Source organism: Nannobrachium achirus (genome assembly GCF_963921795.1).
Source record: "Nannobrachium achirus genome assembly, chromosome: 9".
NCBI lineage: Eukaryota > Metazoa > Chordata > Actinopteri > Myctophiformes > Myctophidae > Nannobrachium > Nannobrachium achirus.
The window spans coordinates 38,384,602-38,404,904 of record NC_137818.1 but is presented as its reverse complement, the minus strand read 5'-3'; the positions used below and the strand labels follow the sequence as shown (position 1 = coordinate 38,404,904).

The following is a 20,303-nucleotide window of genomic DNA, read 5'->3' as shown; positions in this document are numbered from 1 at the left end:
TGTCTAACCTCCATTTTAGGAAGAGAGAGGAAACTGCCACTATGGAATTGTATGCTGACTTTTTTGTCCTCTTGTCTGCTCTCTTCAAATACAACAATTTATGATATAGTCCTGGGCTGTCTCTGAGTCGTATTTCTGGTTATGGGTTTATTGGTACATATTTATTTTATTTAACATTGAGCAGCTTATGTTGAAAGAACTGCCCTCTCTGTGTAGAAATCCATGCTGCGCGTACACCATGTCTCAGTATTGGTGTGATTATGCATAGTTCAGTGTGGTATCACCAGGGGCATAGTTCCGCAGATTTAAAATGATTCCAATACGGAACTAAAACTTCCTATGGTTGGCCGCTAGTTGCGCTGTTTTCCCCCCCGGCTGGTCGCAAAAAGAATTGTTCTCCATTGGACCCCATTCATTTTCCCCTTTCGTTTTCTAACCTTAATTAACATTTTCATAAATACTTTATGGTTCCTATCGCTAGTTAAAAGTTGCCTTTCAATCACCATGATATGCGTTTTGTGAAAATACGGTCCCATTTATGTTAAAATTGATGATAAAGTTGCGGGGGGCGTGGCCAACTAAGCTGATACCAGCTGTGTTCTTCTTCGTGTGCTGTATTTCGGGAGGCTCCGACCACATTCTCCCATGTATCCCTGCGGTTGCACGTGACCGTTGGCAGCCAATAGCCTCCTCTGATCGCATTTCAATCTATGATGGCGACACCCATGCCAAGGACCCAAAATACTTCATTTGCGCTGCATAGAAACCAATGGCTTCGCACTGTCCATATATTTTACGGTCTATGGGTATCACCCATATTTTCACCAAGAGTGCCCTTTTAGAGATTAAAGCCCCTACCTCTCTAACATTCTCTGCATGTCCCTGCACAAGACAGAGTGTTTATAAACTGCTCCATCACAAATCTCCTTAATTTCCTTCCAATTAAAATCCTCACCTCACTTGCTACTAAACACATGTCACGTGCTATATCTCCTGTTGGCAATACAAATGCAATTCTGTTCCCCCAGATCTTCTTCAGAGGGGTGAGGCCTTGGATACCCTGCCATACGCCATCAATAAAGCTTTTTCAAGTTGATCATAATATATACATTTACCTGTTTCTCCCAATTTAGTTGTTTTTATGCAAGTGCCTAATTACCTCGTCTATAGTATAGTCCTTGTCATTACTAGCCCTGCTGTTTGGTCTTGGAGAGGGTGTAGTAAACCACGTCAACTTTGATATACAGTATGTGTGTCGTCACTGTTTGCACATTTTCACCTGACAGTGAGGACTTTCACCGGGAGGACATGATGTAAGCCTGGGATCAATACCGTTTTCGGTTTTCTGATCTGGTCTGGACTGAGTGGAAATAACTTTACATCATCAGGCGGTGGACAACGGCCACGTCACTCTGAGTCAGACATAACCATAAACAAACCTGAATATGGAAAAACCTTCTTCACCTCATCTTGGGTCAATGTAGATTAAAATATTAAACTGTATTAAAAAGTTAATCAGATCCACCTCAAACTTGCCAACAGTATGTAAAAGCTTTTATCAATGAGAAGTTCGGAAACGTTTTTCTCCAACAAGTTTCTAGCTGTGGCAAGGTGTAAAATAGTCTTGCCATGAAACTCGATTGTACATGGTCAAATTCACCTCAAACCTCACATGTTTGATAAGGTCGAGTCTCAACCAACCAGGTTGACCAGATACACCTATAATATGTAGTGGAAATTGCGAATCTCTTTGTGAAGATTATGAGTTTTTATCAAACTAGAGGTTTTCTACTTGAACCCTGATCCAACCGGTAGTCACTAGTCAGAGTAGTGTCGGGGCTTAAATTGTCAGAGTACCTGTTGTAACTGTCTGTCTGACTGTTTCCCTTTTGGAGATCTCTGTATCTGTCTGTCTACCTGTGTCCCTATTTTAGGGATAGGGTGACTGTCAGCATGTAAATGGTTCACCTCAGGCTGAATGATGAGGCTGAAGAAAGCTTTTCCATATTTACACTCTGGCCGATGTACAGTATGTCATACATTCCCCCGAGCATGACGTACAGTAAGAGCAAAAACGGCCACCGTTTGACTGTGCTAAATTATTAATCAGCGTAGTACCTCACACAAAATCAATGCTATTGAGATTTAGAGCGGAGTTGAGGGCTCAGAGCACAGAGGCACAGCTACATATCAACTTATCATCCCAGTGCCAGTAGGCAGGGGCGTCACAAGGGGGGAAAAAGTGGGACTGAGATACAAGGGCCCAAGGTGGAGGGGCCCTAATTATTTTATACTTTTAGCTATTGAAAAATAGCAGATATACAACACAAGCTCACAGCGTGGCACCGAGTGCTGCGCTGCGAGCTTGTAGATCTGCTATTTTTGGAAAAGTCTTGAATATGTGCGCAAATCTTTAAATATGTGTATTACTTAAGCGAACATTTTTAACTCAAATCTTGCTTCGGGTGGGGGGGTCACATGAAAAAGTTTGAGCACCACTACATAGAAATATAGTTTTTTTTCAAAAAACCTAAGAAGGACTTGAAATATTCAGACCTGCACACATTTTCACGATTTTTCAAAAGGCTGTGAGCTTGTAGATGAGCTATTTTTCAATAGTTCAAGACACAAAATAATGCGTTCCCAGTCTAAATGGGTTAAACCCCCTCCTCCTATGAAGAACATTCATGGGGGGCCCTGCAGTGAATGCTTGTACCCAGGGCCCAGAATTTGGTGTGACACCCCTGCCAGCAGCAGCCAGCAGGGACAAGCGTGAGAGCATGCAGGGACGTGCACGGCAGCAGCCCTGTTGTGCAGTGACATCAGTGGAGTGGAGGAGCAGGTCATGTGTGGGGGAAAAGCGCTCTGGTCAGCACCCCAGGGATGAGAGAGCTACAGCGAGACAAACTAGTCAACAGCAGGGGCGTCACAAGGGGTAGGGTTGTATATCTGCTATTTTTGAGCGGTGGTAGCCGCTCCTGTGATTCGCTTTCAAGATGTTACTGGCCGTGTATGTCTGTCGCCTGCCGTGTATGTCTGTCACCGGCCATACCTCTCCTGACCACAGACCACACACACACACACACGTTAAAGGAGGGGCGCTATTGAGCAGGGCAGGCAGACAACACTCTCTCTCTCTCTCTCTCCCTCTCTCTCTCTCTCTCACACACACACACACACAGCGCAACGGTGGGGGCTTGAGTGTGGGGAACACGCACCACTGAGGCAGACAACACACTCTCTCTCTCTCTCTCTCACGCGTTGGTCAGGGACCGCGTTGGTCAGGGACGTGCAGAGAATGTTAAGAGAGGCAGGGTCTGACATTTCTAAAAGGGCCCTTTGGTGGACAATTCTCTCTTAAAAGGGCAGGGGCTCAAGCCCCGTTTGATGTCTGTGTGCACGTGCCTGACGACTGGCGTTGGTAAAAGCAAGAGCAGTATCATCGCATCGTCTATGCGAAGCGTGGAACAACCACGATGTGAAACGAGCAATTATAATCACACCAATGGATTATGTTTTCGTTTGAACCAAATTAGGTAGTCTACAGAGGGACGGAGGGAGTTTTACCGTGAACGTGGCTGCGTGCAGGCAGACTCGTGAGAGAAGAAATCCATGCTTTACACAGTGTTTTCGGTGGAGAAGTCTCGTAAACAGTCTGCCTTCCCGTCCCTACCAAATGAGTCGCCCGTTTCAGCTTGACTCGTTATCATTCTGAATCAATTAAAGTTACATTGTGTGAAACGTGAGCACGTTTAACTCAAGAGGCAAAGCACTGTCTGCTAGGCGGAGGACGGTCAGTGTAGGGAAAGTTCAGTAGCTGGAGGTTTATTCTTCGCTGTATGTCGGTGTCGCTAAACAAGCACCCTTTTAATTAATCTACAAGCCCACAACCTATTGGATCAGTGACGCATTGTGGACTTGTAGATAAGCCCACTTTTGCAGCGGCGAATGGAGACTTCTGCCTCGCGAGACCAGCCACATTTTAACGTTACACGCGAGAAGTGCTGCAGATTTGTTGTTTTAATTAAATATAAATTAATTCGAAGCTCTAGGGGTTGGTGGGTAAACCACCGCTCAGTTCACACGGGTGTGATTTTTCAATAGTTAAAGCACCGGGGCCCCCGCAGTGAATCCTTGTACCCAGGGCCCAGAATTTCGTGTGACGCCCCTGGTCAACAGTATCCGGCCCATAGAGGGCCATTAACCGCAGCTGAGGTCAGGAAGTTCCACAAAGGGAGGGTGGCACGCCACTTATGAGCCACATTCGTGCTCCATTTTTAATGACAGCTGTCCCTAGGAGCAGCTCGAGTTTGAGCTGACCTGACTAAAAACACGGTTACTCTACGGCAGGGATGGGCAACTTTGCTGATGGTGAGGGCCATTATATTTCCACCTTCACTCCAGAGGGCCACATTGTTGCAGACTCGGGCGCCCTAGCTAAATCATTAGAGCATGCCCTGAGCTACATCTGTGCAAAATTTTGCACTTTTAGACCGATTAGCACGAGAATAAAAACCCTAATCCCTCCGACTAACATGAATGCTCACCCATACATGCATCGTTTTCTGAGGCCATTTCTAGCACACGGAATGTTTTTTGTGCAAAACAAATGCCTGCAATGGATTCAGCATCATGACAAACCCCTAGTTAGACCCCTCAGATCTTACTTAAATACCCAGAAAAAAAATGATTTTCTGGTTTCCTCCTGTATAGAAAGTCAATGGGAGCCCAACTTGATTTGGCCGCTGTGGCGACCCCGAAGGTCGTCTGCTCGGGCGCCCTAGCTAAATCATTAGAGCAAGCCCTGGGCTACATATGTGCAAAATTTTGCGCTTTAAGACAAATTTGCACGAAATTAGCATTGCTCCCCTTAAATCCCCACACTAAATGGTTTGTAATGCAGTCTGCCACCCCATGTGGTCATGTGATCAAAGATGGCCGCGGTGTGAATAAGGTCTATAACAATGCCTCCCCCTGGCCAGCCAGGGCGCCTGATGGAGGGGAAAGGAACTGGTTGGAATAACGTGTTCCTTCCACGCGCTACGTCCTAACAGGGAAACTCCCCCCTGTCAGGTGATACGAAGCGGCCTGCTCACTCCTCATTATGTTCGGGGCCCTCCCCAGGTTGGCAGAGGGAAGGTAGCGCCCAGAATTACAGCTTAGGCAATTGGCACTGGGTGAAAAATGGGTTACAAAATCGTGGAAAAAAATATATACATATATAATTATATACTATAAAATGAATACAGCTAAATTAAAGGGCAAATTCAACCATTTTCAACATTCTTCATATAATTGGTCCTCACTAATACCCACTATAAAATAGAAATGTTATTTTATTAGTAGCACTTTATTAACTTTATTCCATCCATCCATCTTTCCCTTCCTAGATAAACTTTATTCTGCTGTGCTACTCCTCCCATAGTTTTGGTGGCACGCACTTGGACCGGCTTCATCGGGAATCGATTCCTTGCATTACCTTAAGAGATACCTTACATAGTTTAATTTATATAAATGTATTTGTGAATTAGTTTTCTCCATTGACTGAGATGACTGACATCATAATAGACCACATGAGACTGACACAGTATGTCCATACATGGGCATTCCAAGAGAAGGACTTAATATTGATGATATTGGGGATCTCCATATATGAGCATAAAAGGGACAAGGATGGAATGGTTAGCACCGCTCAAATAGGGACAAGGACTGACAGATACAGGGATATTTGCAAGTGTGACTCGCGTCATGCAACCACACTTACAATTTCCAATTTCATCTTTCTAGTTAGTGTGGTTGCTGTAAGCTGTATGAAAGCACCTCATTTGATGCATGCTTTGGTCATAAACCGTCAGCAGATGAGCCAGGTAAATAATTGGATGTACGTCTATAGAGCATCGCAGCGGAAGTGGATTCCTGGGGTCACTTAATATTCCCCATTCATTTTCACCATAGACTTTTACAAAAATATTTATAACAATTATGTTAAGCCTTGAACCAAGCCATCCAGGATGGAGGTGAATCATGACCATATAACCTTTTTTTCTATGAAAAGAACATTTTGAAAATCGCTAAACAAAGGGTAGTTATTAAATGTAGTATATCAAATAATGTAATATTAAAATATGTTTTCACATAGGATCAAAGGTTATATGGTCATGATTCACCTCCATCCTGGATGGCTTGGTTCGAGGCTTAACATAATTGTTATAAATATATTTGTAAAAGTCTATGGCGAAAATGAATGGGGAATATTAAGTGACCCCAGGAATCCACTTCCGCTGCGATGCTCTATACAGAAGCACATAGGAATAGTGCAACAGAAAAATAGCACATAGTTTACACAGTATGTTAAACTTACAGTCAGCACCATCTCCTCCCACTCCGTTCTGTGGAGTGGGAGGTCTTGTTTTGGGATCACAGTTAACACGCCGTGTCGCTGTCTTCTTTTTGCTTACTAGAGGAGGTAACAATAGCCTGGATTATGATACTGAACAATGGTATATGGTAAAGCTTCAGAAGGTCAATGAGAAGGTGAGGCCAGGGGGCGTGAAGCTGTGCAGCTTCAATTATATATTGTTCCCGTACGAAGGTGACCATGGAAACTGAAATAGGAACTATAAGAAACCCGAGCATCCTGGTGAGATCCTTTCCTGGTTAAGATTAGACGGTTGGAGTGCGCAGGTAAACTCTCGCTCAGTATACCTTCAGCTACCCAGTGCATGTCTTCACCATGGATCTGCCCTCTATTTTGCTATGTCTACTATGGAAACTCTTGGATGTGAGCTGTAAGTATGTTTCAGTTTGCATTTGCATTTTTTTAAATGTATTATTATTATTATTTAAATTATTTGGGGCATTTTATGCTTTATTTTATATAGGTCAGTGTAGAGACTAGAGAGAGAGGATACCAAGGGCAGAGAGAGGGGATGCATGTGATATGCATGTGAGACAAGACAGGGGTCGGATTCAAACCCAGGTCCTTGCACTTACAATGAGAATATGGTCTGTGCACTGGCTGAGCTACCAGACATTATTTCCATTTTAAATGTTTATTATATATGTATAATAGAGCAGTGGTTCTCAACCTGTGGGTCTGGACCCTCAGTGATTTTTTTTTTGTTGGGGGAGGGGGGTCCCCCAGATCATAATAAAGTGACAATTTGAGTACTTTTTAAAACTAAATAACGATAGTATAACAAATTGTCAAACATTGGCCAAATTGTCAAATAATATGAAAGAGGCAATAATTGTGAAAATTGATGATTTACAAGCAGATAGCCAAATAGATTGGCTATTTTCACAAATGTATCTGTGGAACCGAGTCAAACTAAATGTGTTGCGAGGTGTTGTGAGCTTGTAGATCGGCTATTTTCACAATATTTATCTGTGGAATCCCTCAATTTCTACAAATCCAAGTGCTTGTGTGGGTGGGGGGTCCCCAGTTCAGATATGATTACTTTGGGGGGTCGCATTCTGAAAAGGTTAAGAACCACTCGAATAGAGCTTTGTGCAATGTTGACCTAGCTGGAGAAAAGGTATCAGTTTTGAGATGGTAAACATGGACAAAAACCGCTGTGGAACTTGGGGAGAAGTTGCATTGGCAGTTATCAGAGCGTTCTGGGGAACCCCAATAGGTTAACATATCATTTATCAATGCTTACCTTCTTACTATAATGGCTATGTAAACATTGCCTTACATAAATGTTTATACAAAAGGATGAGATATGATAGCTATCCAATCTCCTTTATTAAATAAACAAACAACCCTGTGTGCTACCTCCTGTCAGGATGCTCCCTTGGGAAATCGTAGGACAAAATAGCTTTTCTCTGTCCCAAAGCCATTTGTGTTATCGAGGTCAGTATTCCATCGAATCGTGACACACAGACCGAGCCACAAGGAAACAGTAGCCTGTTTTATGATCATGAAGAATTGAGAAGAACTAATACATCAAAAAGTACTCTATTAACCCTTAAGTTCTGTTCGGGCATTTTGACCCGTTTTACATTTTCATTTCTTCCACCTGAAACTCACTGGCCTTAAAGATTCTTCAGTGATTAACATGTAAAAAATATATTTTTGCTATTTTTGCACCCCCCACATTTGTTTTGACCCTCTAATGCTGTTAGCGGGTCATTTTGACCCGGGGGATATTTGGTTTAAAAAACAAAAGTAAATTTTAACTTAACAAATCAACATCATACATTGACTGTGTCTCAATTCCAAACAATCCAAATGATAGAAATGGTAAAATAAACAGTGAACTTAGAGTTGAAGCATCTGGCAAGAGAAAGCGCTGTTCAGTGTGTCCTACAACAGCAGACAGGAAGACAGACTGCTTGCAGGAAGTGCAAGAAGCTCATATCTATGTGCCTCACATGCAGTCCGTGTTTGTGAAGCATGTGCCTCCTAGTGTATACGTACAAGTATACATTCATTATGTGACATTAATGTGTGTCCTCATGTTCACATGTGTGTTCAGCTCTTATTTTACATGAATTTCAGCTATTAGTAAAAACACCTAGCTCTTTCAGTGTTTAATGTGATATAGCAAAGCATAAATGCAAACATTTACCATATATATCATATGAATTGTTTGCAATTGAGACAAAGTCAATGTACAATGATTTGTTAAGTTAAAATGTATATTAGTGTTTTTTAAACCAAATATGACCCGGGTCAAAATGACCCGCGAACAGAACGAAGGTGAAGTGAATCTGAACAGAACTTAAGGGTTAATCTTAAGATTTTACACAAAAGACAAAGTGTGAATAACTAACAATTAGCGACACTTATTGTATTGTAAAGCAGAATTGAGATTCCTTAGAAATTCAAGTTAAATTAAACTTGAGGAAATTGGAACTCACAAGAAGAAAAGGGAAAGCTAACAATTGTGGCCAACACCCTTTTGTGAAAAACAAAAATAACAAAGAGAAAAAAGTGAGAACGGAGATTGTGATCTACATCTTGAGTAGGTCTGGAATCTGGGACTAAACTGAGCTGCTAACTTTCACTAGAGACAACCATACTGCTAACTCTTAGAACTCTTAGATATCATGATGGAGACCACACTGGAAAGAATGTACCCACAAACATTTAATTTAATCTAATTTGAGGAATAAAGTTTTCATATTTCCTGAAAGATTAAATAGCCTACACACTACCAGAAGTGGTTGAGACATTGTTATTTGTTTCTTCCGTTTTGAGTTTGCTCATTTGAAGAATTCACAATATCAAATCACGCCTCAAGTTAAACATAATTTCACTTGAGGCCCACCTTTAACAAAGGAAACCAATGACACCGCCGTTCTTAGACCACCAATCTGTTGAGGAAAAACACAGACGTTGGTGAGAACAGAAAAGAAAGAACCTCCGGTGAAGATCACAAAAGAGGGACCCCTTCCTGGGGCGGAAAGGCAAACAATAGGTTCAAAGTGGGTAATATCCCACTTTCAGACCTGTGACGTTCAATAGAAGAGACTGTTGCATAATGCCTTCGAATGCACCTTTACGTGTGCATTTCTTTCACACAGGACAGGACATTCAGTATTGTATAGAGTTACCTTTTCTGTTCTTCACATGAACCAGACGCTAATTATAGCCCAGGATCGATGTCTGAGAAGGTAATAGAGAGTACTCTTTTATCCCTCAGGAACCGCTATGTCTGGAGAACTAACTGCATATTTTCATAAACAAATTGCCTTAACGGTGAAGTGAATGGCTGCGACAAGGGTATTGATGTCTCTAATGTAGCCTTCAGGTTCTGGATATCTGGCTTTCACAATCTACGTAGTTCCCTTGAGGCCCAGGAGAGATAATCGTTCACTTACTGTAACACTGCTTCGACAATGGGTCTTGCCAAACTGAATACAAATATTATTATTTTCTTTTGTTTTGAGTTTTTGTGAAATTGAAATTGTAGGAAGAACAATATGAATGAATGACCTATCCCCAGTACTTGAGTCAAAGTATCAAATATTCTGTCAAATGTGTACTTCGAGTTTAAAGACCTGGAGTAGTTTTAAAATCCTTAAGTATTCAAAATTCAAGATTACTAAACACATTTTCTTGTCAATATCAATATCAATCAAATTTTGAAATGAATAAATAAACAATTGTGAAACTAGAAGATCTACAAGCTCACAGCTCGTTACAATGCAATATATTGGGAGTCTGTAATGTAGATCTGTTATTTTCACTATTTTGGTGGTTAATTCATAATATTTTTTTAACTCCATAGAAATGTAGTGGAGTCAAAAGTACAATATTTGTCTATGAAATATAGTGGAGAGAAATTCAGGTCAAGTATTAAAAAAATAGAAACTCAAGAAAAGTAGAGATACAAAAAAATGGACTTAAGTAAATGTATTTTGTTGCTGTCCACCACTGCCGACTAGAGTTGGGCAATATAATCGATATCGCAATATCACAATATCACAATATTTTATTTCCCAATACAGTATTGATACTCCAGGCTGTAGTATTGCAATACTTTTGAAAAAAAAATAAAAAAAAAAAATCCCATGCATAGGAACCAATTGTAGAAGTCCAGTCCTGACACTCTCCTCTAGTTGTTGCCATACTATAGATGGTTCGCCTTCCAGTTATTCATCTCAATATAATTTATATCGCAAAATATCGCAGAGAGAGCGGTCTCTGTCGGTACATTGACGTTTTTAGTTGGTCCGCCTGGGATAGCATGTTCCTCCACATGCAGTACATCCTCTCGTAGGAGACGCGTGGTTGTCTTGTCTATACGCTCACTAAGACTAACCAGTAGGGCTATACATGGGGCATTGGGAATCGATATAACAAGTACATTGGGAGAAACGAAAAGGCAGTCTGTTTCTGAGAACTCCAGTGATCTTTTTCTTTATTTATTTCTATTGATCTGTAAAGCAAGGAGCATCTGTGTTATAAAATCCTTGTGTTTTGAATTGTAGGCTATTGATGACTTGTGCACTTGTGCACTGATCTTGCTGCTGCTGCAACCCCTAAAATCTGTCTGGTTTGTGTCCTTGGAGATTGCAGTGTATATGTTCCTCCTGTCTTTCATGGTGGAGAAAAATGTAGAAGATCCAATCTTATATTCTCAATCTCTATCACAGGTCAAGGAATACCGGAACTGCGCACACCGGAACTACCTATAATGGAACGACCTATACCGGAACTAACTATACCGGAACTAACTATACCGGAACAACGCATTGTGGGAGGATTTGCTGCCGGTCCACATTCTATCAAGTACATTGTCTCAATACAGAAGAGAAGCAACAGTCAACACATTTGCGGAGGCACTGTGATAAACAAATTCTGGGTGCTCACTGCTGCACATTGTAATGTTGGGTGAGTTGATTTTGAAGCCTGAGTTATACTTAGTTGTGCGTGCGTGTCACAGAAATAGCCAATCTATTTTGGCTATAAAGCTTGCAACATGTTTCACAGTGAGCTTGTTGATCTGCTATTTTCACCACATGACACCCATGCACATTATAAAAGGACATTTTAATTTTAAAAGGCAAATTTATTTGCTTAAGTTTTCTACAAAGTCTGTAGGAGTTAAAAGTGTATTTTGAAGAAAACGCAAAATGGCGGACAATCTTGAAAGGCAGAAATAGATTTAGTTTTGATTGTCACAACCTACCATAAAGAGGTATAGGCTAAAGCGTGAAGCAGCCTCTTATAGCGCCACAAAGAGCCCGATTTGAAGGATTCGGGGCAGAGGTTCTTCCTTGGCCTGTTGGGAGTCGGGGGTGCAAGTATAGTAAGTGTTTTGAAGTATTAGTGTTGTAGTGATTTTCACTGAGAACTCTTGTCACAGCATTGTAAGTGAAAGTGAAAATAAAAGGCCTATATGACAAAGATGACTTCAACTTGACATCTTGTGTATGCAAGTGTGTAGGTTTCATTAGTGGATTCTGGAGACCATGAAGGCAGATCAGGTTATCATTTCTGTAGCTTTAATATCAAGGCTGAGAGAAAGTACATGAAAATGATACTTATACAAAGACACTCATTCAGCATTGTGTATGGAATGGTGTATCACTAGAATCTGGCTCAAACATCAGTTACGCTTGAGGCTAATTTGCTGAAATACCGATGCCATAATACAAGCACCTTGATATTAGAGGAAGTACCGGTAGTCCTATAAACAATTTAACGGATGTTAAGGTGTACAACATGAACTTGTATTGTGAGCAACATAAGGTTGAACCTCTTATTACCGCAGGGCACCCGCTGGCCTACTGGTCCATATCACTTAGGCATTGCCACATAAGCATGGATGCCTGGGCGGCGTAGCCGGTTCAATTCCCAATCCGGACGACCTTTGCCGCATGTCACTCCCCATCTCTCCCCCCATTTCCTGTCAGTCTACTGTCCTATCAGTAAAGGCATAAAAGCCTAAAAAATCTAATCTTTGAACCTGTTATTACCGCACCAACAGTGATAAAACAGGTCAAGAAACGTGACTTCTCGAGTTTTGCATTGTCACAAATGGGCTTGCCTTGATTTGTTTCGATTGACTACACATTAGTTGTTTTGTAATTTTTTTATCCTTTAATTTTACCCTGTCAACGCGTGTGTTTTTGAAGGGCAAATATACACTATAGACTACATTGCTAATTTAACACCTCATACTGCTATAATTGCATTCCATCATATGTGTGATTTATGTTGTCATCCTCAGGGTAGATAACATGAGGATAGTAGCAGGAGACTACTCCCTGAACATGTATGAGGGAACGGAGCAGTTCCGGCCAGTTCACCTTCTGATACCCCACCCCGAGTACAACAACAAGTCCAATGACTTGGATATCATGCTGCTAAAGGTATCGTAGTCTATCACAGGGGTTTTCAAACTCAGGGCACCCCTGTAAATAACGTTTTCATCCACGGCACCTCTGAATTACACTGTCAATTCTTAGAATATTACATCATATATCAATACATGTTTCTTTCAGAACGGACTGAAAATGACTTTATACTTGACATAACCACTTGGGGAGAAGGTTCACCAAAAATAGCCGATCTACAAGCTCACAACGCGTTGCCTTGTGAGCTTGTAGATCTGCTATATTTTTGGTGAACCTTGGCCGTAGATGGAAAAATAACTCATCAAGTACAGTGCAAATCAGGTCTGTTTTGCTGAGTGATATTGATGAAGTGATATTGATGAATTCCAAATGTTATCAAATTATTCTGGGGCACCCCTGGACTGGCGTCATGGCACCCTAGGGCACCCACTTTGGGAAACCCTGGTCTATCATAACAGAGGCAATAACATTCTACTGTGCTTAGAGTAGTGTGTGAAAAACGTTCCTGTCAGACATGAACTATTCTGGTCATAATAATAATAACATTCTTTGAAAATAGGCATACGGTACATTATGCAAAAATAGCTGCTACTTTCAGTGAAGAGAGTTGGTGTAAAGGAAAATTACAACGGGTCAGTAATAGACCCCCTGGGTATCTGGTATTTGACATATATACTGTTGTTTTGGGTTGAGATTGGCACATTTCCTGGGGCATTCTGCCCAGATTATGCATGTCACACGTGTCTTCTTCTTCTTTTTTAGTTTTTTACTCTCAAAAAACGCCTGCAATGTAGTGCATTGGAAACTACATTGCAGTGCACATCATGTGGTGATCACTGCTTGCCTCCTGTGAATTGTTTTATTTTTTTATTTTTGTTTCTTTTATTTTTATTTCGTTGCTGAGTGAGGTCAGCAGACAAAGTGTCATGAGTGAGATAAAAAAAACCTGAGTGAAATGTGCCAATGTCAACCAGAAACATCGGTATAGGCCTAGGGCTTATCTGGTGTATTGTAATTGTCTATTGTATCATGTATCATACATAAACTTAACCCAGTTACATTTTGATTAATCATAAGGCCAGTAACATTTTTGACTGGTGCTCCTGGAAGGAGCTAAGCTCCAAAATCTGTCTTTGTCCGGTGTGGGTTCAGGATGTGGATGTGTGTGGATGAGGCTGAGAATCAGGGTGGGGTTGACGTCCTGCGCCTGAGAATGACGGCACTTCTTTCATCTTCTTTTGTGGTTTCCAGTAGACTAGATGCCTCGGGGCACATTGCTGCCTCCTGGGAGAAGTCCTCTTTTTGACGTTTGAAAAGACGTCACCTTTGTTTATAAGGTTTATTGTAGGAAGATACAGACTCACAGAGGATAATGATAACAATAGCTTAACGTTAAAAATAAGTATGCAGCAAAGAATAACTGTTCTTAACACAGCGGGTGCCCACGAGGTGTCTACGCGACAATTTCTTTGATGTCGCTGGAGGCCCACGACGCGTTGGACGCGTTTACTGTAATTACAGTATAACTTTATATCTCACAGTTAGGTCGGGGCTACGCCTGGATGTAGCCCATTAGCCGCTAGTCGCTTCGAGTCGACACTGAGAGCATCGCGCGGCCGTTTTTCTCCGTATACTCCAATGCATTTCCCCATCTTTAAAGCCCTTTATCTCCGATGTTTGTTTTATGGCTAAAACTGTGGCCGCGTGCGGCAAAATGTCCAAATTTTGATCGGCAGTGAACAGCTATGATCAACACTAGCCCATACAGTAAGTTACACAATAACATCCTGTCTGCGCTCATGTGACCAAGTGACGTCATCACGCATGCATTGACGCAACAGGGCCTCGTATTCTTCTATGGAAGTGCTATGGGGGCACTCAGAGGGGATGACTGGCGCCTCCTGGTGGGCAGTCGATGTGTTAATGAAGAATAACTGTTCTTATTACAGAAATTCCCAAAATATAAAATGTTATATGTGTAAGAATTCATTACATGGGATAAGTCTTATATTTTTGGGCGACAACCATTATTTTCCCAATAATTCCATATGCAGCAGAGCCCTGTTTGTGCATTTTACTGTATCCGATATATGTAACTATTAAGTTTGATTCACACTTATAATTACTCATTCAATATGGATATATGGTTATGCCATATAAAAGGATGTAACAAAAGTCTTCACTGTTATCAACAGCCATCAAGATGCTGTCTGTCTGTGCTTACCTTAGAAGAAAAACAGTGTTGCGTGGCGAAAACAGCCGATCTACAAGCCCACAAAGCGTTTCGCTTGCGATGCGTTGTGAGCCAGTACGTCTGTGGCAAAAACAGCCGATCTACAAGCCCACAAAGTGTTGCGCTTGCGATGCGTTGTGAGCTAGTAGGTCTGCTGTTTTCGGCCATATTGTGCGACGTCATTCTCAGGCGCAGGACCCCATCCTGATTCTCAGCCTCGGACACATCCTGAACCCACACCGGTACTACGAAGCGTCCCGGACAAAGAGTCCCCAAGCATGGGTTACATCTGGCCTACAACTTGGCACAAAGTGCTCAAAGTATGTCGTACACCCAGGGTCACATTGGTCAAGCTTCGCAGGACGCTTAAGGAAATGAACTCATAAATGGCACCTCACTTCACGCTAGGTGGGATTTTTTTTCTTATCTTCAACATACAGTAGTCTACAAAAAGTCCAAGATCAAAATTGAAATCAATCAATACCTCATCTGAAGTGAGGTTCATCCTGCAGAAATGTAGCTCATATCCAGAAGTCACAGAACTCCATTATTGTCCTAGAGCTGCCCTGTTGCTTTAAGCCAGGGGTCTTCAACGTTTTCAGGACAAGGACCCCTTAGTTGAGAGAGAGATGAAGCAGGGACCCCCACAACCTTATCATAGATTCCATATAGTGTCATTGTTTGACAGCATTATCATCAGTATATTTTGGATTCATGTTAATGTAGGTTTTCACATATGCCTTATAACCACTTGAACCGTCAATACTTAATAAACTTGACCTTTCACTGTACTTAGTCTGGTTTTTTTCCGCCTCCAAAGCTCTTTGCCAAAAATAGCCGATCTACAAGCTCACAACGCCTCGGCCTGCGAGGCGTTGCGGAGGCGTTGTTCGCCGAATATGGACGCTAGGGTTCAAGTGGTTAATATAAAAAAGGGGGGGAAAACAAGTTTCTATCACAAAATGATTTGGAGGACCCCCTATAGTAACTCTGAGGACCCCCTGTTGAAGACCCCTGTTTTACTGTGTTACTGCTGCTCCATTCTCTGTCATTCTGTACTGCTTGAAGTGAATGTCTGTTTGTTACACTTCATCTGTAACTGGATGCACTTGATCTGTCATTCTCAAGCTGTCTATTGTCTCCCCATGCAGGTGAGAGACCCAATAATCCTGAATAATTATGTAACTATTGCTCCGCTGCCCAGACAAGGTGCCCCCATAGCGGAGGGCAGGTTGTGCAGGGTGTCTGGCTGGGGATACACCAGCTCCAAAGGTGATCTCCCCATGACCCTTATGACGGTCAAGCTTCCCATCATCTCCACGGAGAAATGCAATAGCAGTTATGGAAACATCACTGCAAACATGATCTGTGCTGGTTACAGTGCTGGAGGAAAAGACTCCTGTAAGGTAAGTCAATGTTCAACCTACTGTATATGGCTGCGTTGAGTCCTTCCCTGTTCTAATCTATAGAGCAGGGGTTTTCAAACATTTTGTGTCCAGGTCGAAATCTCAAGGCATACCTGTATTGTATACATGTATAGTGAAAATAGCCAAATTACAAGCTCAGTATGCGTCGTCACATTGAGCTTGTATTATGTGCTATTTTTGCTATTTTAAAACAAAATTGTGACGTGATTTAATTTAATTATTAATATTTTTGCTTGATGTTAATTCTATTATTTATTGAATTAACGGCACACCAGTCTACCTCAGCACACTGTGTCGGAATCACTGTCTCGGAGCATATCGTCACACTGTCGGGCAGAAACCTTGTATCTCCAAGTTTCACATTTGTACGTTTTTTTCCCCTGCAAAGTAAAGCCCTGCTTCATCATTCAAGGCCGTCACACAAAGGTAGTGAAAATAGCAGATCTACAAGCACACAACTCCTTGTGGTGTGAGGTGTTGTGTGCTTGTAGATTGGCTGTTTTCACTAGTTTAAATAACTTTTTAAATGATAAACACAAAACGAATGGTTTTGGACATATAAGGTTTCCACCCGACAATGACGATATAGCCAGAATCATCGTCACTGTCCAGCATAAACCTTGTATCTCCAAGTTTCAATTTTGTATGTTTTTTCGTAGAGTAAAGCCCTGCTTCATCATACAAGACTGTCGCACAAATGTGGTGAAAATAGCAGATGTACAAGCACACAACGCCTCACGGTGCGAGGTGTTGTGTGCTTGTAGATTGGCTATTTTCACTAGTTCAGATCATTTTTAAAATGATAAATACAAAACGAACTGTGTTGGACATACAAGGTTTCCACCCGACAGTGACGATACTGTATGTATTTGTCCCTGCATTCCTTCTATTTCAGGGGGACTCTGGGGGCCCGATGGTGTGCGAAGGCCGCGTCTATGGCGTGGTGTCCTGGGGAAATGGTTGTGCTGATCCCCGGTACCCTGGAGTCTACACGGCTGTGTCAAGAGTCCGCCGGTGGATAGATCGTGTCATATTCAACTACTACAGCAGATGTAACACGCTTTAGACCACAGCTGCATTTTTTGCAACTAAAACACCACTCTAACTCTATCTTGAACTTGAAGTGTTCTTCAACCCCTTTTGGACCAAGGGTCTCTCATTTTAAAGATTTCTTTTTTGGGCTTTTCTGCCTTTATTGATAGATACAGTAGACTGACAGGAAATGGGGAGAGAGAGAGAGATGGGGAGTGACTTGCAGCAAAGGTCGTTGTGATCGGTATTCGAACACGCTCTGTCAGGCTGCATTAGCAGCCTAGGTGCCCGGAACACTACACCAGCCGTCCGGGCCAGTTCTCTAATTTTAATGTAGCCTTTCTTCTTTTTAATGTATTTTGCACTTTTAATTATAAATATATATAATGTGTTATGTTTTAAGCTTGAATATTTATCAAATGGTTAGTGATGAGCTATTTAAATGTTTTCTGATATAAATTAATGGATTGTCACACACCAATTTCCTACAGGAAACTACTGCTTGCATCTTCACAGAATAACCTAAGTGCCATATTGCTTATTATGTTTTTCCAGTCCGAAGCCTTATTACAAAGCCTTATGAAGAACTGCAACTGTGCATGCACAGATAGGATCTAACTGGTGCTTCAACACCAGCCTGATCTTCCTTCAGGAAATGTGTCTTTTGTGGGTAAAAGATTTTAACGGCATCTTCAAGAACCATATGGGACATTCAATAAGCATGCATTTTAATATTAGTAGAATCACTGCTTCAGTTAAACTCAGCTAACTGATGGACTTCAAACTTGGCTTGCGTGTTGCCCAAGACAGTGCAGTGCCGAGTGGGAATTCGGATGGACTAGCGGTTGTCCAGAAGCGAAAAACCACAAATGTCTGTATCTGTCTGCCCGCAAAATCTCTGTGTCAGTAGGGGTTATAGGACCAACCCAACCCAACCCGGCGGCTTCACCTGTGCTGCTGCACCATGTCACCAGATGTGTTATTCACTAGTAAGAGACCACACCTCTGCTCAAGTTGAACACGTTTATTAAACAAAGTGAAAGTTGAGGTATATGTGGTGTGATGATGACGGAGCCCGGGGTAGGGTGAGACCGAGTGTGGGAAAGTCTCTGGAGCGACGGCACGGATGCTCTGCTCGGGAGCTTGAGGCCTCGGCTCCGTTACTCCCCTGCCTTGGGCTCCTGGAGGATGGAGAGAAAAAACTAGGTTAGGTTGTAAAATGATTAGGTGTTTGGGGAGGGAGGGAGGGCGTTGGCACAGGTGCTTTTATACTGTGGTGATTGCAAAGTGGATTGGCCAGTAGATAGTGAGGCAGGTGTGTGTGATAAGGTGATTGTGACGGGGGAGTGGCAAGGATGAGCACATTGAGCAGAGGTGGGTCTCCACTCCTGAACCTACGTTGCAAGCAACTATATCAATAGAGGCTATGCGCGTGACATCACTGTTGCTGGAAGTTATGTGGGAACACCTTACTGAGTGGCAAAAAACTAATTTCTGCCATTGACAGCCCATGCATCCAAACAGAAGAGTCCTATCTGATTGTATTAAACAAAGTTAAACTCACCAACATTGCGGCTGTACTGAAAGCTTGAATTATCCTCTTTCAATCTGCAAAGTTTTTGTTTAATAAAAATCCACCATAGGCATGTTATGTGCTATTTTCTGTCAAGACATTCTGTGCAGGTGATTATTTTTCCAAGTGTCAGAGTTTGGAAGCGCTCGTTTTCAACAACACAACATCCTGCCGCCTCCTGCATTATGTGCAATTTAGAAACAGGTGGTATGCAGGACTGTTGAGTGATTTGCAACTAGCACTTCCAAACTCCAATGCTCCATGCTGCTCAATGTTTTGCCACTCAGTCTAGATTAGGGGGGCAGGTCCCAGTGGACGTGCATGCCCATGTACGTCATCGTCATCAACACTACATCAGCAGTTTTGGATGACATTGATTTCAAATTGGTTCCTGAATGTAATGAAAAATAATATATATACTGTACATAATAAAAACATTCCCAGTGGATTTTTTCAAAGTTGGCCATCCCTATCTTGGTCATTTGGATTGCGTAGATTTTGTGTGTGTACAACATTTATGTATATATGTGATTGGGAGGTAGGTGTCTTTATGTGAACTTGACAGAGGCCCCTAAGCTTGTATAATGATAGCACATTTTGTCAATTTACTGCCAAGTTTATGCGGTCTGTTATTTATGGAATTATAGTGTTACCAACAAAGCACTACGTACCTTTAAGTTCGAGAGTTGAGTGAATGTACAGAATAGAATATAGAATTCATTAATTGAATTTGTAAGTGTGCTATAAAACAATGATGTGAACTTGTTTGTTTTACTTGTTTTATATAATAAATCACTACCAATTCACTCTTTTGACCGCTTTTTTCATTACAGGGATTTCATTGTTTTGCCTTTGCAATGCCAATATCCATGCTGGGAAGGCTGTGACTTTTATTGCCCCACCCAGTCATCAGTAACAAAATACACCATGTGGCTATCTGTGTAGACCTGTGGTCTACTATTTTGCCAATGTTTGATCAGTGAATTTCTGTAAAGTTTGTAACACACGTGACCAAAATCAATACAGTGAAACGGTGAACTACTTAACTACAGGAACAAACAAGATGCATACATTTAACCTAGAGATTACAAATGTAATCAAACCATACCGAGTCTATTTGGTGAGTTAAATTAAGACTCAACATTTTGCTGTGTACAGCAATCCTCAATAGTTCAGAATGGTTGCCTAGGTGTAAGTACTGTAGATGCCATGTCTGTACTGT

At 41.7% G+C, this 20,303-nt stretch overlaps 1 protein-coding gene across 1 annotated transcript; it reads left to right on the top strand.

The window, feature by feature from the left end:
- Positions 1-11,150: 11,150 nt before the first annotated feature.
- On the top strand, positions 11,151-17,542 carry LOC308290823 (trypsin; the record flags this gene model as incomplete). Its single annotated transcript, XM_080732734.1, has 5 exons — positions 11,151-11,347; positions 12,690-12,831; positions 15,239-15,331; positions 16,201-16,455; positions 17,372-17,542. 5 exons carry the CDS (start codon positions 11,151-11,153, stop codon positions 17,540-17,542), a joined length of 858 nt encoding a protein of 285 aa, XP_080588860.1.
- Positions 17,543-20,303: the final 2,761 nt, after the last annotated feature.